Here is a 26,592-nt window from a genome sequence, read left to right on the forward strand (position 1 = left end):
TGTGTGTGTGTGTGTGCAACAGCGCCCCTCCCTTAACATGTGTGGTCAGAAAAGGTTACTGCAGGCTACAGAGAGACAGGCGCGGAGACAGACAGACAGACAGACCCACACACACGGCCACGTATAGGAGCATTGTGACCACCGCTCAAAAACATATATACCGGTAGTTGGAACTAGATTGAGAAGCCTTGTTGCATTTTAGAAACAACAGCTAACCAAAATGTACTCAGTACTTTTCAGCCTTCTTAGAAATTTACTCCAGTAAAATATTTTGTATTGGAAATGTACACGAGTAAGAGTAATAAGCATTGAAACAATTAGAATAGTACAGATCCTCAGAATCTGTGCATAGGTGCAGAACTTATTCAAGGTCAGTCATGGGCTTCCCACAGTGCTTGGGTTGTGGGACCCGTCCCTCCCTTTTTATTTCCCCCACACAAGCGTGTACTCCCTAAATTCCAGCTAACAGTGCAGGCAGGAGATTTAGAATATGCTTGTAGAAATGCCATGGAAACTTTCAGCACAATACTGTGTGTGGCCTTGTTAATAATAGATTTTATTTATTTATTTTATTTTATTTTATTTTATGATTTGAGTACAAAGGGGCCCCAATGCAAACAAGCCAATATGTTTCTGTGGGTTTAAAACCTTTTAGTGGTACTTCTATAAGTGAACTCTATTCCCCCCCCCTCAGATCAAAACAATCATAGCTGTAATTTATAGATGGTATAACATTTTAAAGGAAATGATAATTGCATCAACTGTCAATCCTGCTGCTGTTGTATACTCAAGGCAGGACAGGCTCGCTTCTGATTAGTGGCTGAATTGTATGATAAGAATGTGCTAGGGTTCAGCTCTGGGGGCACTGATCTGCAGGATCACAGTGCTTCTCAAAAGCGGCAGATCTGCGTTTTCAAGTATTGTATAAATCACACAATGCAAACAGAGCTGTATTGTTGAGGGCAATCACCTTTTTATTTTTTTTGTTTTTTATATATTTTTTTCCCCTTCCCTTTTGTGTTCCCATGCACATGTAGTCCCTGCCTACTCCCTGCATTCCATAGTGTACAGGCAGATAAGTTAGAATAGGGGAGACGCGCTTACAACTGCCATGGAGACAAGTACTGGGCACAGCAGTGACTGTACTATATTGTGGGCTATATACCTATGTTGCTTACTGTGGTTCCTTACTATCATATACAAGGTGGTATTGTTATTTTTATTTCATCTATGTACTTGTGTTTGATCACGGCAGGGGAATCGGAGGGGTTATATGTCCCATATGGGGCAGAAGATGTGTAGAAGCCAAGGGGCTTATAGGGAAATGTCCTGTGCATTGGACATGCGTAAGCTAGATACACATTCCTGGTTAGACCCACATGACGAGGTTGTTTTGTTTTTGTTTGGCAATAATTGTATTGTTGTATTTTATTTCATTTTGTGAAATTCTGAGCCCTGACCATTTTGTAGATGTTAGTTAACTTAAGTGGACAGTTATCCATGGGTTTGTTGTGTCCAAACTTGTAAGCTTGTGTCATTTGATCAGTCTCTCTCAGATAGTAGAGGGAACATGGTAAAAATACCCATTCTTAGGCTCTCTCCCTATGATGATTACAACTACAGTATATGCATAGATCTGATAATGTCAATGACACAATAGTTATTTTGTAGTTTTAAGTTTTATTATTATTATTATTATTTTATTTTTTGTTGTTGTTTGTTTGTTTTCGTAACCCAGTTGATAATTTACGTTCATTGAATTTTATAAAGGAGGGTGTCTGTAACCTTTTTGAAAAAGTAGGGCCATCTTTTTCTTTTTCGGATGTGCCGTGTCAACAAAGTTTTAATGACACCCCATAGTAAAAAAGATCTCTCATGTTTTGATGTCGGGACAGTGTTATAATGATCATTAGACTCGGAGCAATAACCAACCCATCTCCCCGACTCCCTCCCCAGTCCCCGGCCAGAGGTCAGGGTTTTATTGACATTCTATGCCCCTGGTAAATTTCACCAGGTCCTCCTTAGAGATGGGACGTTTGCGGACAAGTTAAGTCTTTAGAAAGGCTCTTTGAGAGGGGGCCACTCTTTTCGAATGAGTAGTTGTGGAAAAAGTAGGCCTACTGACATTCTTTTATTGCAATGTAGAGGTAAATAACTAAAGTAACTAAATAACTAAAATGAGAGTGTCTTTTGAACGGCTCTTTGAAAGGAACGGATCCCAGAGGTCCGGCTCACTTCAAAGAGCCATAAATCTCATCTCCAGTCCTCTGGAAGGCTGACTGCTTTGAGTAAATGAGGAAGTGATCCGCGGTGGAAAATGTGTGATAAATCATTTTGAATTTATAATTATAATGGATAAGCCGAACCACACCAGGTTACATGAACAATACTGAGGAAGGATAAGATGTTTGAATGGCGACGTTTATTTTATATATAACTGAAATGTCATGACCCACAGTTAGACAGGTCTTTGTTATTTTTTATTGTTTTATTTTACTTTGTTTGTCAAGGAGGGTCGTGTATTGAGACATTTATGTGATCTGCTATGTTTTAAGTGCGGTGTTTTGTTATACACATTTCTATAAGTAAGAAAGGTGTTGTATACGCTGAGTTGTATAGTGTACCCGGTCAAAACGTTGCCATGCCAGTGTTACTTTATTGTGTTCTTTGAGTCATATTTATTTCCAATTTCTCTTTTGACACCTCCGAGATTTTTCCCGTTATAGGCCTATAGATCACTTTCAAGTGTTATTTTTGTACACCTTGTTGCTTATTTCTCTCGCAAAATCTGGCAACACTGGTCTTTACTTTACTGCTATGATGTTCATGGCACTAAAATGGTCTAGTGAGAATGGTGTCTTTTATACTTGTATTGTTGCTGCCAATGAGGGCATGTGAAAACACCCATTTCCAGTAAGTTATGATAATTATTTAGCAGAAAACAATTCCGGAACTGCAATGAAATGCGCTAAGATTGCCTACCTCTGGTATAATTCTAGTTGTAGTCATTTATTTGTAGGCAAATCTGAAGGATTACGTGGGCGCACACCATGTTGGGTTATTCTAAATTATTATTAGTATTTTGTCCGATAAGTGTAACAGTACAAATTGTAGTTTCACTTGGCGGCCAACTATTATTCAATTTCTCATGCTGCCTATATTCTGGTTGTGCAGGAAAAAAGCTGGTGAGGTTTGCTGTTGTCTGGCCACCGTGCCATTCTTCTTTCTGGGAGCCAAAAATGTCCCAACAACTGCTTGAAGCGTAACGTACGCTCTGATGGCTTAGGCCATGATTATAAGGACTCAAGTGTACAGATTAAATTAAAGAACTTCAGTGCAATTTGATAAGGAATATACGCCTTGGTTGTGTGGGTGTACGGTAGGTCTCTCAGAGAATACATAACGGCTCTGCAGGTCTAATCATCTCCGAAAAAAAAGACCTCCAGCTTGTGGTACAACATTGTGACGGTTGCCTATAGTAAATTTGGATTTGTGCTGTTCTCACATTGAGGACAATAATTGATAATGTTGTTATTGACAGGTGCATTCGTGACCCTGTCAATAATCTCACCCATGGTGCGGTGTCTCCCTGTACTTTGTTAGTTATTCGATGCCAAGAGGAACAAAACTGTGTGCCCTATGGTTTAAACGAAGTACTACATTTATACATGTGCCATGCCATTACTGGCATGTCAAGGAGGGAGGTATAAATATATTATATGTATATTCCCCAGCTATAAGATTTTAATTGGGGTAAAGAATAACAAGTCTAGTTATTCGCTTTTATGTGAGTCATGCTTTCCTGTAAAATCTCTACTCCCGATTCTCAGTAGATAGTAGAGACAGCTGTGTCCCTAGTTCACAGGCTTTTAGGAATTAAATATTCATAGTTCAAGTGCACAGTCTACTGCCGTAGTTTAACATGGTGACACCCCTCACTCATCACATGACATTTAGTCCAGATTTCACTGAACAAAACTTGGGATCGAACACTCTTTACAATTCTACACATGTTTATTTTTATCTAGGAGGGGCATAACACAATTATGTATAATAAACAGATGCAACATTTTTATGGGATAGATGTATGTCAAGAAACAACTGATATTTTCCCAGGGATATCCTTATCTCCTTAGACATTTTTTGGCACAGTACGCCCAACACTCCCTTGGCACACAGAATGTGATTAAATGAATAGCTATACACAGAAGGCCCCTTTAGAGCATTCCTTGACCCACAACTTGACCTCAAGATCGCATGCATCACCACTCCATCAAGTCCGATAGAGGGTGAAGGATACAAATAGGAGGGGCGAGTCTGGCTGTGTCTTGGAAGAGTAACCTCCCGATAGTCCTTTTATCTCATTGCCATGTGAACTATTAATTGGCAGTGGGTGAAATTTGGATTGTCGGGGTACGGAATCAATTCCTGGGACGCAGAAAAAGACCCGTCTCTCAGAAGAATTGCAATAAAGAAATATATTCAATGTTACACATTTAGTCAGATGAAATTTTATTCTGTAAAGCTTGTAAAGGAATCTGTGGGACCAACCCAAATGATTACCTAAGAGTTAGCAAAACAATGTTATTGTTTAATACTCAGCATGTTACATGAAATGATAAAACTGTGTTCAACATTTTAAACTGAGTGATCACTAAGAGTGATCAAGGAGGGATTAATGTGAAAATGTGTGAACTATTCCTTTAAGCCACAAGCAACCATATCTTTTTAGAGTGTGCTCTGAGTACTACTGGCCAATCACAGAAGGGCTGCTCCAGCAGCCTGCTGGACAGATGTTGATATATTAGACTTTGTGAGAGAGGGACTCCTCAGAGATCTCTCCGGAGTGCAGCTGAAACTTGTTGGTTTCAGTTGGACGCTGTCTTCTAGCTTGCTGTGGATGCAACTTTATGTTGTGAAATATCAGGCTTGTATTCTGTTTACTTTCATGCATTTGCTGTTCATATGTTTATATATTCATGTGGGGAATCTACCCTGTGTAATCATTAAACAATGCTGAGTTTTAATAGCTGAACTGTGCTCCTGTGTAAACGTCTCATAACTGGACTATTTAGGATATAGGACGACGCATCAAGAGGCAGAGAGAGAAAGAGAGCAAGAGAGAAAGAGCTCTGGTACATTTATGCAATGCATTGCTTATTCTTCAGATACATATTTTGTTCTAAACAAGTAATGCACCAAATGAGAATGTAGCAAGCAGCACAAGAGTGTGTGATGAATATCAGGTGTGACTGGAGGAACATGAGCTATGGAAATTACCCATATAGGGAATAGCACCGCTCAATTCAAACTGTATGTGTATGTGTAATTGATCAATAGGTTTAACAGTCCTATAAATTATGTAAAAATCACACCTAGTGTGAAGTGAGCGGTGCGGTTTATGAGTTAAAGGGATATTCTACGTTCAAAAAACTTTTGGCAATTTTATTGTCTAATCAGGCTTTTATGAACACCCTGAACAGTTTTTAATTTGCTTGATTCAATATTTAGATATTTGATGTAAATGTTACCAGGCCCAGGGCCTCTCCCCACACACACCCATTGTAACTTCAAACTTAATTTTAACCATGATAGATTCATTAAAAACACCCATTATTTTTTCTGGTGACTCATATCACCCTCCTAATACGTGAGCAGGCCGTGTCTTTTCAATAACTTTTTTCATTTATTTTTTAATAATTATTTTTTGTATTTAACTTTTTCCATTTTCCCAAATAATTATTAAAATTATATCATGGTTAAAATGAAGTTTGAAGTTACAATGGATGTGCATGTGGAGAGAGAAGCCCATAAGCTGTTTCCCTGTTGAAAGTGGAATATCCCTTTAATTCCTTTAAGCGTCGCGCTGGCCAATCACATTGCGTCCTGCCAAGCTTGGCCAATGGGACCCTTCACACTTTTTGGAGCCGGGACATATTTTGGGGGCTGGAGATTTCTTTAGGAACCTTAGCTCCTTAGCTCCTTCCAGGAGCACCACTCAAATATAAAAACAGGCCTGAGGAGGAGGAGGTGGCACAGACTTTTCTGAATCCTGAGGTCTGAGCTAGAGGCATCAGTTCCAGGCTTCTCTGGTAGGTCTGTCAAGACTCCTTTTAGGAGACACCTGGTGGTGGCTCCGGAATCTGTTAAAACTGTGACTCCAAGAATTGAGGTTCATTGAGGTTACACAGTGTGACTTTAAGTCATGTTTCTGCCCTTATTGACAGTACAGTGGAGAGTCAAGAAACAAGGAGAGGCATCAAATACTACTGTATGTGGGACACACCCTCACCACTCGGCTCCCCAACCTCCTTTGCTTGCTGATGGCGGCAACACTGGTGACCTATTCATCTTTGATTGGTGCTAACCACTCCTACATCTGGCTTTGTCTGTTTGTACGTAAATCCTGCCCCATCTCACATAAGCCAAGCTAACATTTGTATTCAGGGTTCCCACACATCCTTACCAATTAATTTCCAAAACTTTTCCAAAACCTTTCCAGAATATTTAACCCGATTTCCAGGACTATATAACAATAATACAGCTCACTTACTCCTATGCGCAATGCCCAAAGACAGGTAGTGTATGTAGTGTATGCCAGTGGTTCTCAACCTTTTCAGGCCGTGACCCCCGAAATAATCATATTTGAACTGGGGACCCGGCACACTGACGAGCACTAAGGCCGGCTTTACACTGCCACTGAAATCTGCCACTGAAATCTAGCCTGAATCAGATCTGAGTCACTTCAAAAGTGGAATCCGATTTTTTTAAAATAGTCTAAATCCAAACATGTCACATTCAGGTCACATGAAATCCGATTTTGAAAAACCACATCCAGAGGTAGTTTCAAATCCGATCCATATCGGATCTGAGGACATCTGACACAGTCTGAAAGCAGCAACCACATCCACCCCATTGAGTTATATGCAGGTCACATTCAAGTCACATCAAACTGGCCAACTTGGCCAAGCGTCACTTCAAGCTGCGCGAGCAGCGAGACCCGAGCGCGGCTGTAAATTACATCATTACAGAGCGCGAGTATTTACTATTTGATTACAGCCCACTGAGCACATGAGAAAAACAAAAGAGAAGAGAGAAAACACGTGAGCTAAACAGTGAAAACGAGAGAGAAGAGCGAAACACAAGAGTAAAGAAAAGAAGAGAGAAAAACAATATTAACGTGTGTTTACAAAGGTCTATTATGTCGCATTTCCTGAACGTAATCAGAACGTAATCAGCCAGCGTCGACGTAGTGACGTAACGTCATGACGCCTACGTCGTTACCACGGTAACCAAAGCATACATGTCGCCACAGGGCAGCTTTGGGCTGACGCTGTCTGAATGCACAGATCAGATCTGTGTCACTTGCAAATGCAGTGTGAAAAGTCGGGCCAAAAGATCAGATTTGAGAACAAATCGGATTTGGGCTGGATTTGACTGCAGTGTAAAGCCGGCCTAAGAGTTGGGGAATTTTGTATAACACGGTTTTATTGTGAAAATAGCAGATCTACATGCTCACAACGCCTTGCAACGCGAGGCATTGTGAGCATGTAGATCTGCTATTTTCACAATTTCTGCCTCTAATTTTGACAATTGGCCAATGTTTAATTTGTCATTTCAGAGGTATGAACAAAATAATAACCAAATACAATAAACCAAAAGACAATAAATGGCTATTTTTTTTCCAGGACCTTCCAGGACACTTGATCAATTCCAAAACTTTTCCAGTAATGGAAAAAAAAAATCTAATTTCAAAATATTACCAGGAATTTCATGACCGTGGGCGTGGGAACCCTGTATATTACATATTGTGATGTCAAGTGAAGCATGACCAATCCTGTCGTCATATTGTCCAACATATCCAGCCTTACAACCCAAAAATAACACCTAGTGTGAAGTGAGCGGTACTATGTATGATAATTTCATCAAGCGTCCCGCTAGCCAATCACAGCGGGTCCTGCAAAGCTTGGCCAAGATGTAGGCCATCCTGTATGTAGGCCATCTAGCCCAGGGGTTTTCAAAGTGGGTGCAGTCCAGGGGTGCCGCCACTTAAACAAATATTTGGTATCATTTTAAACTTGAAGTACAGCGTTATTTTCAGTACGTTTTGACCAAAATGGTAATTATCTCAATGTTTTGTGTTTTGTGTATCAAAATGATATTTATTTGGCCATGGACCCCCATCTCAAAATATCTAGTTCCAGGGACCCCCCAGAAGCAAAATCTGAGTTACAAATGTTCGCTTTGAAAATACATATATTCAAACATTTGCACACATTTTCACGACTTTTTCTAAATATAGCAGATCTACAAGCTCGCAGCGCGGCACTCGGTGCCGCGCTGTGAGCTTGTATATCTGCTATTTTTCACTGGTTAAAGCATTCATTAATTCTAGGCCTGAAGACATTTGTTGGGAACCAGACAAAGTCAGATGTTGGAGCTTAGCTCCTTCCAGGAACTAAGATCCAACACTGCACAGTGAAGATATGACTGACAACGACAGGGTACCCATGGCCAATGCAAGGCCATGCATGGCATCTTTCTACCTCGATGTGTCCCTCCTTCTCCTCTATCTCCAATGCATCACTCTTTCTCCGGTCCCCCCTTCTCTCCTCCAAGCTTCTCTTTCTCTGCCGCCATCCCTCCATCCTCTCCTCCCGTGAGGTATACCCCCCCCCCCCCCCCCCCACCCCACACACACACACACAGTGCTGCCGTGGTAACACAACACTGACCAGTGGTGCCCGTTGCTATGACAACGGCTCCCCAGAGGAAGCCCGTTTTGGCCCGTCCTGAACCACTGACAGGGAGAGAGTCTTTCCTACTGGAGCAGCCCCCCACGTGAGCGCGCGCACACACACACACACACACACACACACACACACACACACACACACACACACACACACACACACACACACACACACACACACACACACACACACACACACACACACACACACACACACACACACACACACACACACACACACACACACACACACGTGTATCACTATACTTGTTAGAGACATCAACATGTTAGGACGGCGACTTTTTTTTTTTTAACTCCATCCCTTAAGCCAGGAATACCCGGTCTACAAGCTCAGAACGCGCCACATTGGTATGTGTGACACGACACTGGCATGCACCCAAGTACAGTCTACAGTAAAAACAGGTAGACCTCTCAACTCAAACCCTAAGCCTGACTTAGAAATGTCTCATACTAACTGTAATCCCAAGCCTACTGTAGCTCTAAAAAGAAATCACACCTAGTGTGAAGTGAGCGGTGCTATTTATGAGTTAATTTCATCAAGCGTCCCGCTAGCCAATCACAGCACGAAGCTTGGCCAATGGGACCCCGAGCATACAACAAACTTTGGTCCGTTTGTGCCAAGATGTAGGCCATTATCTAGGCCAGATGTAGGCCATATCTAGGCCAGATGTAGGCCACGCTTCAGTTTACTTTAGGGCCCGGACACACTTCTCCCACCAGTTTGGGAACAGGACAAAGCCAGAATTTGGAGCAGTGCTCCTTCCAAAATCCCTTTTAACGATACATGGGCAACTGGCCCCCACAGGTGGCCCCCACCTTCGCTTAAAGCGGCCCGTAGGATAATACCGGAATACTGATATATTATTGATTTCAACTGTTACATTTCCAAACATGACCTGCTTTAATTCCGTCAGTCTATATTAGTAGCTTAATGACTAGTATACCGTATTGTATGTATTTTTTTATGTCCAATGTGTTTGTATTTAAGTTCATAAAGTTAACATGAGTATATAACTAAATGCGTTTGAATTTAAATCAAAATGTTACATTTCAGGATTCCAATTCAAAAAATAACAAAAAAATATTCAGGATTCCAATTCAAAAGAAGCAAAAATAGCACAAAAAAAAAGTTCAAAACGCATTGCGCTTGTAGATCTGCTATTTTTGCTTCTTTTGTATGAATGACAAAATACGACATCACAATATGCAATGTGGCCCTCTGGAGTGAAGGTGGAAAAATAGTGGCCCTCGCCATCATCAAAGTTGCCCACCTAATTGGGAGATAAGCGACCGTCAGGTCGCATACACAAACTTTAGAAGGCAATGGTAGCCAATCAGGAGGGGAATATTGGAAATGAGACAGATCCATGTTGATGACATGACTTTAGAGATACTGTGTAACGCTTTGTGTGATTTTGGGGCAAAATCTGTAGGAGCAGTATCCAAAATGTGTTTTGCAAAAATGGGCCTGATGGTGGCGCTAGATGGGACAGATGCATGTTGATGACATGACTGTAGACTAGAGATACTGTGTAATGCTTTGTGTGATTTTAGGGCAAAATCTGTAGAAGCAGTGTCCAAAAATGTGTTTGAAAAAATGGGCCTGATGGTGGCGCTAAAAGGGACAGATCCATGTTGATGACATGAGTCTAGACATACTGTGTACCACTTTGTGTGATTTTTGGGCAAAACGTGTAGGAGCAGTATTCAAAAATGTGTTTTGCAAGAATCAGCCTCATGGTGGCGCTAGAAGAGGGCCATGTGAGAAATGAGGTTGTGGTTTGGCAGCCAAGGAGTGTGTGTGCAAAGTTTTTACACACTTTTACATGAATGAGTAGGAACGCAGATTTGAACATGTATGACATACAATGTGATATTAACTGTGTTAATACACAAACACAGTGGTGTGATGTACTTACGTGAGCTGACAGTGTCCACATACTGAGGCAGGTATGGAGCCCACAGGTCGATGGTATCCTTGCGCCCCGATTGGCCAATCCTCCTCAGTTCGGCCAATAAGAGGGCTTGGGCCGCCTCTCGCACCTAAAACCAGGAAGAAGAAATGAATACAACTGTAGCAGTGCCACAAATATTTGAGGGGCCACGGGCATTGACATGTAAATCAACATACATAGGAGATCCACAAAGGACCTGGACTTGGCACATAGCTTTGAAGCAAGAGCTTGTTATTGGTCAACAAGTAGGTCGGGAGTGGCTTATTGTCGGTATCAGCCGGTAACACGCGGGAGTCTGTCCCCGTTACAATGCGCTAGACCCCTGGGAGATGGACTGCTGAGGTGGAGCGCCACACCTACCATCAGCTCCCTCCATCCATCTTCAATCGTTCAAACTGAGATTTCCAGAGTTCCCTATCCTGAGCAACTTCCTCCACTCCCTCTGGGAGTATACCAAGGCGGTCCCAGGCCAGTGTGGAGATATAATCCTTCCATCTGGTCTTTGGTCTGCCACGGGGTCTCCTCCCAGTTGTACGTGCATCGAGGACCTTCCTAGGAAGGTGCCCGGGAGGCATCCGTACTAGATGCCCGAACCACCTAAGCTGACTCCTTTCCAAGTGTAGAAGCAGCGGTTCTACTCCAAGTCTCTCTCGGGTGACTGAGCGTCTCACCCTATCTCTAAGGGAGATATCAGCCACCCGTCTGAGAAAACTCATTTCGTCCGCTTACCCGTGGCTGGTCATAGGAGCTATGTTCAGATAATAAGGGTGCTATATACTATAGGTATAGATTTAATGTAATCTCACACATTACATTTTTCATGTGAAACACCAAAACACGAACAGCATAAATTACGCTGGCACAAACACACTGGAACAATTCAGAAGCACTTAATTGTCTCCACCAGCCGAAGGCTGAGTGGAGAGTATGTTTTCCCCTCCGTCCGTCCCGCAATATGATGTCATATTGCGTCATATTGCGTCATATTGCGTCATATTGGAGAGTATGTTTTCCCCTCCGTCCGTCCCGCAATATGATGTCATATTGCGTCATATTGCGTCATATTGCGTCATATTGCGTCATGTGAAGCTCGAGGATTGGTCGAGCTTCACATGACATTTTGGCTTTTGGCTTCAATGTTGTTTCCCCCTCTGTTTATACTCACAATTGAGTATAAACTACTTTTTCAGAACGAGATTAAGATAAGATCTAGAATAGATAAGATCACATAGGAATAAACTATCCCACTATAAACAAGATCTCCAGCCTTATCTTTCTCTAAGTAAGAGAAAAGAGCGCTGTAATCCAAGAAAGACCTGGAAGAAGCCGCTCCCGACCAAAGAAGCACCACAGGCTACCTCCCCCACAGAATCCAGCAGCCCCCTGGCGAGCCCTCAACCTTCTTAGCTTTCCCTGCCACAGAGCTCGCTGCCGGCCCCGCCAGCCACCGCCGCCGGTGTGCAGAGTCGAGCAAGGCATGGGTCGCTCTGCCCCACATTTTTCAAATCAGCCTCATGGTGGCGCTATAACAGGCCAATTTGTATGGCCTGGTGGAGACCTGTGCTCGGAAGAGCACTGCTTCTAGTTAGAAAATGTAACGCTTGTGTATGTTAAACTGATTTAAGATTATGTTTACTTCTTGGACGTGTGTTTGTGGCAGGCTATTTAATATGGGATTTTGACAGCTAACTTCTCCTCGTCTTACCAGAACGCCGTTCCGGCCGTGACTACTTTACCGGATATGCATTCAGGTCCATTCCGGCCCAAAAATAACGGCGTGGCATCTACCTGGATCTCTTGTCATATTGATGTACGTCACTCTTGCACAAATATGGAGAAGCGGCAGCCTGCGTACATCGGTGTTGTCAGGTAAGCATAGCAACCGGTTGTGTTGTGAATGAGGTCAGACCAGAGCTCTGCTAAGCATGTATAAGATTTGAAAATATTTTGAATTCCACTTCATTCCACAGAGACCAGAGGATTCAGAGTCCTTACGTCGTGAGATAGAAAACATAGGGAGTCAGAAAGTGGATAAATAATTTGTCTGTTACCCAACAGAACCAGAAACAGAAATGTATAGATGCAGATTTGATGATGAACCGCCACTCCAGAAGTCCTGACCTCTATTGCCAAACGTCCATAAATGGACAGATCCCCCCAGAATTCTTCCAGCAAATCACCAGAATTGTAACCAGCCAGGAACAAGGAGACACAGACAAACAAAAATCTTACAGCCATCAAAGGTTTATCAAGACTTTAACTCAACCAGGAGAAGTGATGACACATCAGCTGCCTAATACAGGGAAGAAAACGCATATCTGTAAACAGTGTGACAAGAGTTTCAGTAGGTTAGGTGTCCTGAATCATCACCAGCGTATCCACACTGGAGAAAAACCTTTCTATTGTAAACAGTGTCAGAAGCCCATTAGACGGTTAGATCAACTGAAGATTCACCAGTGTATCCACACTGGAGAAAAACCTTTTCACTGTGAAGAGTGTGACAAGAGTTTCAGTCAGTTGGGTCAACTGAAGATTCACCAGCGTATCCACACTGGAGAAAAACCTTTTCACTGTAAAGAGTGTGACAAGAGTTTCAGTCAGTTGGGTAGCCTGAAGATTCACCAGCGTATCCACACTGGAAAAAAACCTTTTCACTGTAAAGAGTGTGACAAGAGTTTCAGTCAGTTGGGTGACTTGAAGATTCACCAGCGTATCCACACCGGAGAAAAACCTTTCTTTTGTAAACAGTGTGACAAGAGTTTCAGTCGGGTAGATGTACTGAAGAGTCACCAGCGTGTCCACACTGGAGAAAAACCTTTTCACTGTAAAGAGTGTGACAAGAGTTTCAGTCAGTTGGGTCACCTGAAGATTCACCTCTGTATCCACACTGGAGAAAAACCTTTTCACTGTAAAGAGTGTGACAAGAGTTTCAGTCAGTTGGGTCAACTGAAGATTCACCAGCGTATCCACACTGGAGAAAAACCTTTTCACTGTAAAGAGTGTGACAAGAGTTTCAGTCAGTTGGGTTGCCTGAAGATTCACCAGCGTATCCACACCGGAATAAAACCTTTTCACTGTAAAGAGTGTGACAAGAGTTTCAGTCAGTTGGGTTGCCTGAAGATTCACCAGCGTATCCACACCGGAATAAAACCTTTTCACTGTAAAGAGTGTGACAAGAGTTTCAGTCAGTTGGGTGACTTGAAGATTCACCAGCGTATCCACACCGGAGAAAAACCTTTCTTTTGTAAACAGTGTGACAAGAGTTTCAGTCGGTTAGGTCACCTGAAGCGTCACCAGCGTAGCCACACTGGAGAAAAACCTTTTCACTGTAAAGAGTGTGACAAGAGTTTCAGTCAGTTATGTCACCTGAAGAGTCACCTGCGTATCCACACTGGAGAAAAACCAGTGAAAACCACCATCTGCACAATGGAGGAAAAACCCCAATGTGGTCACACCGAAATATGACTGTAGGCTAATAAACACAGGTGGGGAACGCACGCCTGTTATGTGCAGACAGGTCAGCCCCAGTCTGTCGGCCGGCCCGTCTCCCCTCGCCTGCAACAGAAGACCTGGAAGTGTCCTTACATGATTTCTTTGTCAAGTAGTTAGTTCATGCTTATGTGTTGAAATGATGAAAATCACTATGGTGAATTACCATACATACTGTGCAGTTTCGCTAGGCAACCGTCTTGCAGGTGAGCACTGCAGCAGAGAGAGAGACAGTGGGACAGAGGCAGAGGCAGCCAAAGAAGAACACCCCTCCACTGGGGCTCATCCTTGAAGGGGGTTACCTACCAATTCACCTGCTTGATCAACCGGATTTGAGCGCACCTGCAGTGATGAGCCAGGGACACAGAAGACAACCAACAGAGCTGCCTCAGTCTCACTTCTCATTGGCTCTCCATGCTGCAGGATGTGGCTCAGGCAATAAGAGGAAACACTCTCGCTCATTCTCCTCCTAGAGACTTATGTTCCAGGCACAATAGTCATTTCATTTCTCTGTTCCAGGCAACTATAGGACCCGGATACTTACCATGCTAAAAGGCCTGGAACAAAGTGCATGTTGTGGACTGATGGCATGAATATGGGACAGCGAAAGGGAAGACCCTAAGTTGAAAAGTAAGAGAGAACTTACCTTATTGACCTTACCTTCTGAGTTTTGCCCTACTGCTGTCTTCTTCTACACTAAACACATATGCAACTATTATTTTTTGAGCGGTGGTAAACCGCTCCATAGAGTGGCTGTGCGTGGGTCTGTAGCCACTTTTCCTCAGCGTTTTGCCATAGCAATGGGTTTTCCTCAGCGTTTTGCCATAGCAATGTGTGTGTGTAGCCTGTATTACATCACCAATTACATCCTAGACCTATATCCTAGTCTGAAGACGTTATGCAAGCACGACCACCGCTCACTTCACATTGGGTGTGATTTTTTCTTTTGCTGAGTACTTTACCGGATCTGCGTTCAGGTCAGTTCCCACCCATTTTCACCCCTGCCTATACTAACCACACTTATTACTGAATGCAATAAATAAAATAAACTGTGTCCTAATAACGGCGTGGCATCCAAATATGGAGCTGCCGCCGCTCCATATTTGAGTGATGTCATCAATATGACATCACTCAAATATGGAGTGGCGGCAGCCTGCGCACATCGGTGTTGTCAGGCATGCACAGCAACCGGTTGTGTTGTTGAGTGAGGTCAGACTAGAGCTCTGCTAAGCATGTATAAGATTTGAAATTATTTTGGAATTCCACTTCCAGAAAGAGGATAATAGTTGTCCATTACCCAACAGAACCTGAATCTCTGTCCTTATAACAGGCCATGTATAGATGCAGATGTGGTGATGAACCGCCACTCCAGGAAGGAGTGTGGTCACAATCCTCCCAGACAAAGGTCAGCTGTTCTGATTGGACACACTTCAGATCTCTATCGAGCCATGACGACCTCTGTTGCCAAATGCCCTCAGAATCCTTCCAGCAAATCACCAGAATTGAAACCAGCCAGGAACAAGGAGACACAGACAAACCCAAATCTTACAGTCATCAAAGGTTTATCAAGACTTTAACTCAACCAGGAGAGGTGAAGACACATCGGCTGACCTCTACAGGGAAGAAAACTCACATCTGTAAACAGTGTGACAAGAGTTTCAGTCGGTTAGGTGACCTGAAGGGTCACCAGCGAATCCACACTGGAGAAAAACCTTTTCACTGTAAAGAGTGTGACAAGAGTTTCAGTCAGTTGGGGGGCCTGAAGAGGCACCAGCATATCCATTCAGGGAGGAAAACTCACATCTGTAAACAGTGTGACAAGAGTTTCAGTCAGTTAGTTCACCTGAAGCGTCACCAGCGTATCCACACTGGAGAAAAACCTTTTCACTGTAAAGAGTGTGACAAGAGTTTCAGTCAGTCAGGTGACCTGAAGGGTCACCAGCGAATCCACACTGGAGAAAAACCTTTTCACTGTAAAGAGTGTGACAAGAGTTTCAGTCTGTTGGGTCAACTGAAGATTCACCAGCGTATCCACACTGGAGAAAAACCTTTTCACTGTAAAGAGTGTGACAAGAGTTTCAGTCAGTTGGGTAGCCTGAAGATTCACCTCTGTATCCACACTGGAGAAAAACCTTTTCACTGTAAAGAGTGTGACAAGGCTTTCAGTCGGTTAGATGTACTGAAGAGTCACCAACGTATCCACAACGGAGAAAAACCTTTTCACTGTAAGCAGTGTAGCAAGAACTTTAGTCTGTTAGGTTATCTGAAGCGTCACCAGCGTATTCACACTGGAGAAAAAGCTTTTCACTGTAGAAAGTGCAACAAGAGTTTCAGTCAGTTAGGTCACCTGAAGAGTCACCTGCGTAGCCACACTGGAGAAAAACCTTTTCACTGTAAAGAGTGTGAAAAGAGTTTTAGTTGGTTAGGTCAACTGAAGAGTCACCTGCAAGAGTTTTCAGGTCTTCAGGTGACATTCACTGTAAACAGTGAAAACCACCATCTGCACAATGGAGGAAAACCCCCAATGTGGTCACACCGAAATATGGCTGTAGGCTGATTAAACGCAGGTCGTGCACGCCTGCCTCTGGCCTTGTTAATTCTGCTTTTGACGTCATCATCTGATCCACCGTCTTCTGCAAAGTCCAGATCTTCAAGTTGTTTGGTGAAGGTCCACTGGTTGTATTTCTCATGATCCAGTCGATGGCCATCAAGAAGATTGTTGGTGACAACATGCAGCCTTGTCTCACCTCGGTCTTAACAGCAAGAGGGCAAGTTAGCTTTCCGTTGTGGATAATTTGGCAGTTGGAGTCCTCATACAGGTGTTGGATGAGGTTAATGAATTTATGAGGGAGTCCATAGTGTAACCAGCTCAGTGGCCTAGTGAGAGATCGGGGTTCAAACCCCGGTCAGGTCATACCAAAGACTAAGCATCAAGGGTGGGATTGGGGGTAAGTCCCAGCGTCATGTCCAGGGGGTGTACTTGTACATCAAGCTACCTCACGCTACAGAAACAGGAGATAGGCTTCTGCCCTATGGGCCTCATGGCTCGGCAAGGCTTACTTACTTTTAATTTACTACCATAGTGTTGCATCAGCTTCCAGAGTCTCTCTGTCCAAACTGTCAAAGGCCTTGTCAAAGTCCACGAATGTTAGGTAGAGAGAAGTCGCCATTCAATGGACTGTTCGATTATGATACGCAGAGTAGCGATGTGGTCTGTACCTGACCTGTCCTGGCGAAACCCTGCTTGCTCTGGTCTCAAGTCTCTTGTCCAGGGCTTCCTTCAATCTCTCCAGGATGACTCTGGTCAGGACCTTGCTGGGGACAGATAGGAGCATGATTCCTCGCCAATTACCACATTGCGACAGTACACCTTTTTGGGGTAGTTTGACCAGATGGCCTCGCCTCAAATCTGCTTTCGCAGGAGCGGCTGTAGCATCTCTGCTGATGTTGTTGGATCTTCCTTAAGTGCCTCAGGAGGGATGCCATCTGGATCACTAGCCTTGCTGCTTTTCATCTTTTTGATGGCCTTGATGATTTCAGCTTTGGTTGGTGGGTTGGTGTTCACACTGAGTTGTTCAGTTGCTGGTGGTATATCGGGAACGGTTTGTGGAGGTGGTCGGTTTAGGACTTCCTAGCCCAATGGCCAGAGAATCCACCATAGACATACGCTGTATATGCACAAGCCGTGCGCAACCATGACGCTCCTGAACACTTTCCTTTGTGTCATGAACAGAAACAGGATGAAGTTAGCTTGAAGTTAGCTATTGGCTACCAAGCATTTTAGAAGCCCTATTTTTGGCGATTTAGCCGTGATTAAACCTTGCGCACCTCATGGATGTGCATGGAACAGAGAAAATGAGCTCTAAAGATCCTGGATTGCATTGGAGTGGATGGCAAATATCGGCGGCGCGACGCTCTCGCGGGCCGATGTAAACAGATGACGGCTGGCGGCCGGCTCGAAAATTTAGCCCGGTGCTTCGGTAAGGCCTCTGGGTGTTTTTTTTATTTTATATAAAAAGCGAAGTAGTTCAGGATCGGCACCCCGAACGATAATAAGGTCCAAATAAAGCCGAACTAGTTCGGGATCGGCACAGTAAGAGCTAATGAGTGGGCTTACCACTTGTTTAAAATGCCTTAATCGAGATGTAGACACTGTATTTGTCAGTTTTGCTTGCCTCGTTGCAGAGCTATTGAGGAAATAGTTCAAAAACTTGAATTTTCGTCTTTTCTTTTAATTATGTAAAATGAAATCCCTCTGGATTACACCATGAAGACTCTAATCTTTTTGTCTAAAGCACAATAAAGTCAATATTTGAAATCAATTTCAGCATTAAGTATAGAATGTGGACCCTGTTGATTCAACCCTCAATAATAATAATAACTAGAACTGCACTCTGTGGAGGTGCCAACTTGCGCCTCACGCTCAAGCAGGCCACACATGGCCTACTTGTGCACAAGCGGAGCGCGCCACGAGGTGTGCACTGCTGGCCTCATACCTAATGTCTTCGCCCGTTAACACAACGGCTGCCACCATTCACTTACGCTTTATTTTGAAGAGCCCCGGAAGCTTTGTACGTGTGCACGTGTGTGTACACTGACGATCCAGGAAGGAGATCTGTTTGTTTACAAACGGTCGCGAAACTAAAATCCTAACCGGGGCCGACCATCAGGGCATAGTGTCGCCGTGAAAACAAGCGGATCTCGGCCTCCTTTGCGTTATTTGCACCTTATTCAGAGATAAAGCCGTTTTTATGTTTCAGCATAGAATAGGAGTCAATGGATAATGGCCGTAGCAAGCGTCTGAGATGCGGGTTACCATGGAAACATTATCTCGTTTGTGAAAGAATTTGGCTCAGGGGCAGCCGTTGTGTTAATGAAGACATTACCAAGAGCGCTCCTATACTGTATACCAAACTCTGCTGACATCATCACCAGGAATGCTGGTCCCTCATTGGCTGTAGGGAGACACCTACATACACACAGTACATTCCCAGAATCCCAGCCATTTCAGGGCTATGGTCTTCAAAAAACCCAGTCACCTACTGTACATACATACTCAGCCGATTACAGTACTTGCACGCTCTGCTTGCACAAGTACTGTAATAATAACAATAATAATAATGATCATTTGGTTAAGTATAATATTAGTATACTGTGCGTGTGTGTGTTAGTCACCTCCAGACAGCGGTCTTGCCATCTCCTGGCCAACATCTCCAGCAGAGGAGGTCTGAACTTGTCCAGGCCCAGGAGATCTGGCAGCATCACGCAGTGCATGGCAGCCAGCTGACTCCAGCCTGCACACACAAACCAAGACACACACCAACAAAAACAACCAGTCAGGAAAACTACTGTACCACGGGAGAGCAAAGAATACAACTTTTATTCATCTCTTCCTCGGGGCTGTCACGATTATGACATTTTACGTGTCGATTAATTGTCACTCAAATAATTGCGATTAACGACTTAATTGTGTTTTTTGTAGTTGACAATTACATTTCTGTTTGGCTTTTAGGCTTTGAAGTTGCACATGGCAGATATGACGCATAACCTAAATATACAAAGAAATTATCATATTTGACTACTATACTTATAAGTATAGACACGTTGTGTAGATCGGCTATTTCGACTATTTTTTTTTAAAGGTTTGAAAATATAAGAACATTTTTCAACATGGAAAACAATTATACGATTATGGCAAAAATAATTGCGACTATGTCAAATAATCGCGATTAGACGATTATGTAATAATTGTGACAGGCCTACTCATCCTCACACACGGAAGCAACTGCCATATGAAAACATAACAATATCCTTGTTTTTCCCCTCTCCTTTAATGCCCAAAATCCAAAACTAAAACTAAAAAGTAACTGAGTAACTCGGGTTCTGAGGAGGCCTCAGGTTCCATAGGTCGAACTCCTGTTGGGTCGACTGAGGTTAGGGTTAGGGTTAGGTTTACGCATAGTTTTACTGAAGTTAGGTTTAGGATTAAGGTTAGGCTTAGGTGGTCAGACCAAAGGGAGTTCGACCTAATGACATGTTACTGGTTTTGAGTTTGCATATTGTACGTTTTGGATTAATGGGATTGTTTCGAATTTCATCACATCATTTTACATCGGACTGTCTTTCTACAGATATAAGGGTTTCCATATAGCAGCAGCAGCACCCCCTCCCCCGCCCAGACATACAGTACACACATGAACAAACTAACATTTATACACATATTTGAATAAAGTATTCAAAAACACATTAATGACAAGTTGACAACACTTGTACTGAGGGATGGAAACCTATCGAACCCACCAGCCCCCGGATGAGGGCATTTCACTTTCTGTGCAAAATGACTCAATTGCCAGAATTTGGAAATGGGCTAATGGAAACAGTACATAATAGCAAACAGAAAAAAGCAATACCTTGACATTGAGTTTTAGTCTTTCGTTTTTGTCAAGAATGTCCCATTGTGAATATTTTTTTCTCCAACACAATTTGTATTGATTTTTATGAACACGTTGCCACTGAAAACTAGCTTGTTGTAGAAATCTGAAATGTTTGATGTGAACAGCGAAGGCTAGCAAAGCAAAATCAACTACATGCCATATTTTATTTAAGTAATCAGAAGAAGTTAAAACAACAATAATTTGGCGCACTGGAATAACAGACAATTTAAGCTTTGGGCGGCTATGGCAGATGACAACGGTGACCGGAAATGATGAGCGCTCGATAGATAAACCTGCCACCGTCGCAGCCGTCTCTACAACGCCAGAAGCTCCCTTTCCACGTAGCGTCTACAATGCCTGCTGCGTAGACGCGTCGCCATGGGAACCAAAGAGTTCAGTAAAAGGGGTGGGAACCCGTCGCCGGCGGCTGTTTGCTTAACGGTTTTGACTGCTGCGGCGATTACGTCATAGCATCCGTAGTTCCGCCTCGCGTTGCGGTTGTAGAAACGGGCAGCTTAAATTGCCCGATAACAGTTTAACAGAGGAGACACGATCGTGACCATACGGAAACATTCTGTGTCATGGAAACACTAGAAACTCAACATATCAAGGTGTCACTTTAACTTCCCGCCACAGTTGTATTTCTGTGAGCCACAGATGTTTACAAATATCAGACGTAGAGTACATATATATTTAAGTATATACCGTATACTGTATATACTGTATGTATATATATTTCTTCCCCACCGAAAAACACAAAAAAACACCACATTTTGATAGTAGAAAATGGGTCTATGTAGAACTCTATACAGTGATACTCAACATGAACCAAATGTTGTATATTATTCGCATATATCAGGACAATATATGGGTTGATTAGCCATCATTGATACTGTAAAGTTCTATTCACACACCATCACATGATAACGGCGTCGCTTGCCTACAAGACAAGATCTCCTTGGCAAAGCAACGCAGTCATGCAATGGTGTATAAAATTGGCGTGTAAGACCAAAGGATGTGCTTGATGACTATATGAGCAACAAAGAAATTCGATGTAGATTTCTTTGCTAGTTGTGACTAAACTTACCTCGATCATTAAAGTACAGGGGGAGGGGAGGGGGGGCAGGGACTTAGCCGTTGAGTTTATTTGGGAAACACACACCCTAGAGAAGATTCTTTAAAACATGTGGTCAGTGTCTCTTTGAAGGCCATACCCTTCAGTTCCCCTTAGCGCGGTGGTTCTCAACCTGTGGGTCAGGACCCAGATGACAGTAAAGTGACAATTTAATGGCTTTTCAGAACCTTTTAATACCTAGGCAAAGAATTATAATAAAGAAAAGAGAACGAAAAGACAATTACTGCACAATATTTATCTGTGGAACCGAGTCTCAATAAAATGAATGGTTCAATTCCAAGTGCTTTTCAGGGTGGCGGGTCCCCAGTTGATTATTTTGGGGGGCACGTCGCGGCCTGAGAAGGTTGAGAACCACTGCCTTAGGTGAAATTTCCAGGGAACAATAAATTCAACAACAGACTCTCTTTCAGAATATGCTCTTGATTATTTGGCTGCGTCCCTGATGACAACATGCCATCATCTTGAAACAAGGAGAGATTAAGCCTGATTTATACTTCGCCCGTGATGGCGTCGCAAACCAAAAGTTAGCCTATATAGGCTCAGAACACGACGCAGCAGAGCATAAATCAGGGTTTGAGGCTTCTGTACGGACACTGACGACAGGTTGAGGACTAATGTGCGAACAAGACGTGTTTTAGACGGCTGGCATTTTCACGTCTCTAAAGGACATCATGAAGAAGCATTCTAGAACCTAGCTGGGAGGATTCTAGAACAACAAAGCCAGAACGTCTACCAATAAGGGACTAAGCTCTGTGAGCATGCTTGCTTTGTTTTCCTTGGATTAACTTATCGAAGAAACATATTGTTGACATTATTCAGTTTCCATTTAAATATATATTTTTATATATAAATTTCAATGGAATTGCTGGTTTGAAAAAGGCATTTTCTTTTCCTACAACCACAACCCAAAAAAAGAGGAGAATGAGGACATTCGCTTGAAATTGGGAATATGTTAAAAAAAGAGAAAAACAAAAAACAAAACAGCGAGAGTGAAAGGCAAAAGACTGCATTACATACAGCTGAAAAAATTACCAAAAGAAGAAATGTCCAAGTCAAAAAAGATATACATATTTTTTTGCCAAGAGGGAACGGGGTGTCAAACATAAATGCTGCATCTACACATATAAATACAAAATATTTGTTAAATGGTCTGTTTATGTCAAAAACAAGTAAAATATTTTTCTGCAAAAATGCAAAGAGGCCTCAACTGGGAACTCTGATTGTCCACGAGGTGTCAATTTAGAAATTATATCTCGCCTTCAGCAAGTATTTTTTTATGCGTTTATTTATTTAACATACTGTACATCCCCATCGCCTCCAGTGAAAAGAGCAAGCATGCAAACAAGAGTTGGTGAAGGCAAACCGTCAGGATAGACAGACAGGCACGAGGACAGACATATAGAAAGAACTGTACTGGACACTGGACAGCACAGAAGTCAAAACTGTGAAAGAAAACAAAGCAAAGACCAGGACCCCAGGGCTGGGGGTCAATTCTCTTTCAAAATGTTGTAAAACGCTTAACATTTTAATTTTCACCCACAATGACATGCCCAAAATTGGGACACCGGGTCTAAAGTGGTTAAGAAGAGTATACAGATCCTTCTCGAAATATTAGAATATTGTGTAAAAAAGCATTGCAGATGCCCTAGCACCCCAAATCATAACTGACTTCAGAAACTTCGCACTGGACTTAAAGCAACTCTGACTTCAGAAGGTTGACATTTCTCTATTATAAATCCTTGTTTTGAGTGATCTTGTGTAATATTGTAATATTTTGAAATATGGACTTTTGATATTCATGAGCTGTATGCCATACAAATTCAAAATTTGAACAAAAAAAAGGTTTGAAATAATTCACCGAATGTCCAATGTATCTAGAATATATGAAAGTTTCAAGAAATATATGAATGTTTCAAGAAATATTACTTTTACACAATATTCTAATTTTTCGAGAAGGATCTGTATGTAGAGCACTACAAATAGAACATAACATACTGTATAACAAGACATGAAACAGTAACTTCATCATAAAGAATAATTCTAATGATTGTCTTGTAGGATTTAAACGTGATTAAGACAACTCTGGTGATGCATTGGCTTCACTGAAAAGGAGTTGAACCCAGCCCTGAAAGGCAGACAGACAGGTTAGCAGACAGACTGACAGACAGGCTGACAAGTTATGACAGATTGACAGACAGACCGACCAATAGACAGACAGAAACCTGGGATAGGACGCTAATGGGAATAAGAGAAGAGTGCTTGACTGATGTGAGAATCAGAGAAATATACACACAGAGAGAGAGAGAGAGAGAGAGAGAGAGAGAGAGAGAAATTCTGCTGACCGCTGAGAGAGAGAAAGGGGAGACCCTCCATGGTTAAAACAAAGCAATCTTTGCCAAGTAATTTTGGTCTAACTTTATTGAGTAAGTATAACAAACGACACTGATCATCCCCTGTATCACTACCTTGACCTCATGCCATCTGGGTGAAGAATGAAGATACAGAACCTTGAAGGTGGAAGAGGTTTGTTTTAGCCAGAAACGGCCCCCTCGATAGGATGTATTTTCTGTGTACAGTGGGGACCTCATGTATTGTCTTGGTGATACTGTATGTCGTTTGGTGTTATGACTTGTGAAGACAAACATCCCCTCTGGGACAATAAAGATAAACATATTAAATTTGAAATTCTGAAAACTCTGTTTTGAATGCCTTGAAAGAGTCTTGGACCGTTTTAGGTCGGAACGTTGCCGATGTCATCGCTCTCTCTAGCTATAAGACCAGATCAGACACTATGTCTAGACACATTTAGCTGATGTCACGTTGTGTTTGCATATATTGTACCTACATATATTATTATGCTGCTGTACAATCATTTGCTGTAACGGTTCACTTTCACAGTATCAATCTAAGTCACGCTGCCAGTCTGCCCAGCTCAGCCTGTTGCTGTGTATTTATATAGCGTACCGTGCCTTTATTTCAGACTGTATTATAATGTGAACAAACAATGCATTGTCCTGTATCGCTCTGTGGAACATGAAAAGATTAAGTTTAAGGCTGACGAGGCTTTCGGCTACCTCCGCCAGTTACGCTGTTTTATCCTGTGTGTTCGGGGAGTCTCCCAGCCGGAAAGAAAGAAAGACGGAGAAAGAGAGCAACACAGAGAAGGGAAGAGAAACAGAAAAGAAAATAAGTCATATTCCATCGTATGGCAGGTGTCGCTTCCCGAAAACAGCCTTTCCTGCAAGCTCACAAAGCGATGCGTTGTGGGCTCGGAGAACGGCCCGGGTAGCGATCCCGCCGTACGATGAAGTATAAAGAAAGACACGGGAAAACAGAAAGAGACAGAGAGCGAGAAGAGAGTGTAAGACCAAAAGAAACAGAGATTAGATGAAACTAGACAGACAGACAGACAGAGACTCGGAAACAGAGACAGAAAGACAGATGTAGGCCTGTCACAATTATTACATAATTGTCTAAATGCAATTATTTTACATAATCGCAATTACTTTTGTCATAATCGTCATAATCATTTCCATGTTGAAAATGTTTAATATATTTTCAATTTTTTTCCAAATGAGTTGAAATAACAAATCTACAAGCTCACGAGTCGCAATGTGACACGTGAGCTTATAGATCAGCTATTTCCACAATCAATTTTCTTTGTGAAGTTGTCAAATATGTCAATTATTTCTTTGTATATTTAGGTCATGTCATATCTGCCTTCAAAGCCTACAAGCCAAACAGAAATGTAATTGTCAACGACAAAAACACAATTAAATCGTTAATCGCAATTATTTGAGTGACCGTTAATCGTTATGTAAAATGTCATAATCGTGACAGCCCTGGACAGAGAGACAGACAGACAGAGACGGGAAGCCAGAGACAGAGACAGACAGACAGACAAAGATACTGCATGTGTGTGATTGGTTGTGAGAGTCATGTGGTCCCTAAAGCAGCGGCAGCCAGCTAGCCAATCAGTACCTTCGTTGACTGAGGGGAAACTATATGGAGCTTGGCCCGGGCCAGGGGATACAGGGACCCCCTGAGAGAGGGGACCCCCAGGGGGTCCCCATCCCCCCTGGGCAGTAGTAGAAGAAGAGGTGGTGGTGGTGGCTGAGGCAGATGCAGCAGCTTGCAAAAAAAAACAAGAGGAAAAGAGGAGAGAAAGAGAAACAACAGTCAAAGAGGGGAGGAAGGTTTTAAAATATGATGGAAGAAAGAGACGGGGGAGGGGGGGGAATATACAATATAAATTCATTCATAAATCAACACGAGAGCAGACGGAGGTACACGACAGAGAGCGGGAGCGCAAAAAAACATACGTGGAAGGAGAAATGAAAGGAGTAAATGAAAACTAAATTCCATCAAGAAAGAAAGAGACAGAGAGAGGACAGAGAATTGGAAGCGATATAAAATCTGAATATTAAGAGTGAGAGAATGAGATACAGACGTACCGAGATGTGAAAACAAACATATTGTCGCTGTCGGACACAGAACTCCCATTTACACACACTTTTTTGAGTGTAAACTTGATAATACTAAAGCGTCACAAAAGAGCATCAAAAGTAGCAGATTCACAAGCCTCGAATAATTGAGCTTGTCGATCTGCTACATTTGCCATTTTTGAATTTGAATCCTGAAAAGTAAAAATGTATTGGACACAAAAAGTGGACACATGAGATTTCCACCCGACAGACGCGATAAGGAAAGAGGAAACGATAGAGAATCTGAATATGAAGACAGAGAGAGAGAGAGAGAGATATAAAGTAGTATGAGAGGAATGTGAAAACAAACTAATTAATAATA

The 26,592-nt window shown here is 42.6% G+C and overlaps 1 protein-coding gene across 1 annotated transcript in view; it reads right to left on the minus strand.

The window, feature by feature from the left end:
- Positions 1-26,592, minus strand: part of wdr7 (WD repeat domain 7) — a gene marked incomplete at its 3' end in the record, with an annotated part of 160,685 nt that overhangs the window by 90,255 nt on the left and 43,838 nt on the right. The window contains exons 20-21 of the mRNA XM_080743819.1: positions 19,393-19,511; positions 10,693-10,816 (exon numbers count right to left, since the gene is read on the minus strand). Coding sequence (XP_080599945.1) covers positions 10,693-10,816; positions 19,393-19,511 — 243 coding nt within the window. The remainder of the gene's footprint in view (positions 1-10,692; positions 10,817-19,392; positions 19,512-26,592) is intronic.

This window comes from Nannobrachium achirus, assembly GCF_963921795.1.
Source record: "Nannobrachium achirus genome assembly, chromosome: 15".
NCBI lineage: Eukaryota > Metazoa > Chordata > Actinopteri > Myctophiformes > Myctophidae > Nannobrachium > Nannobrachium achirus.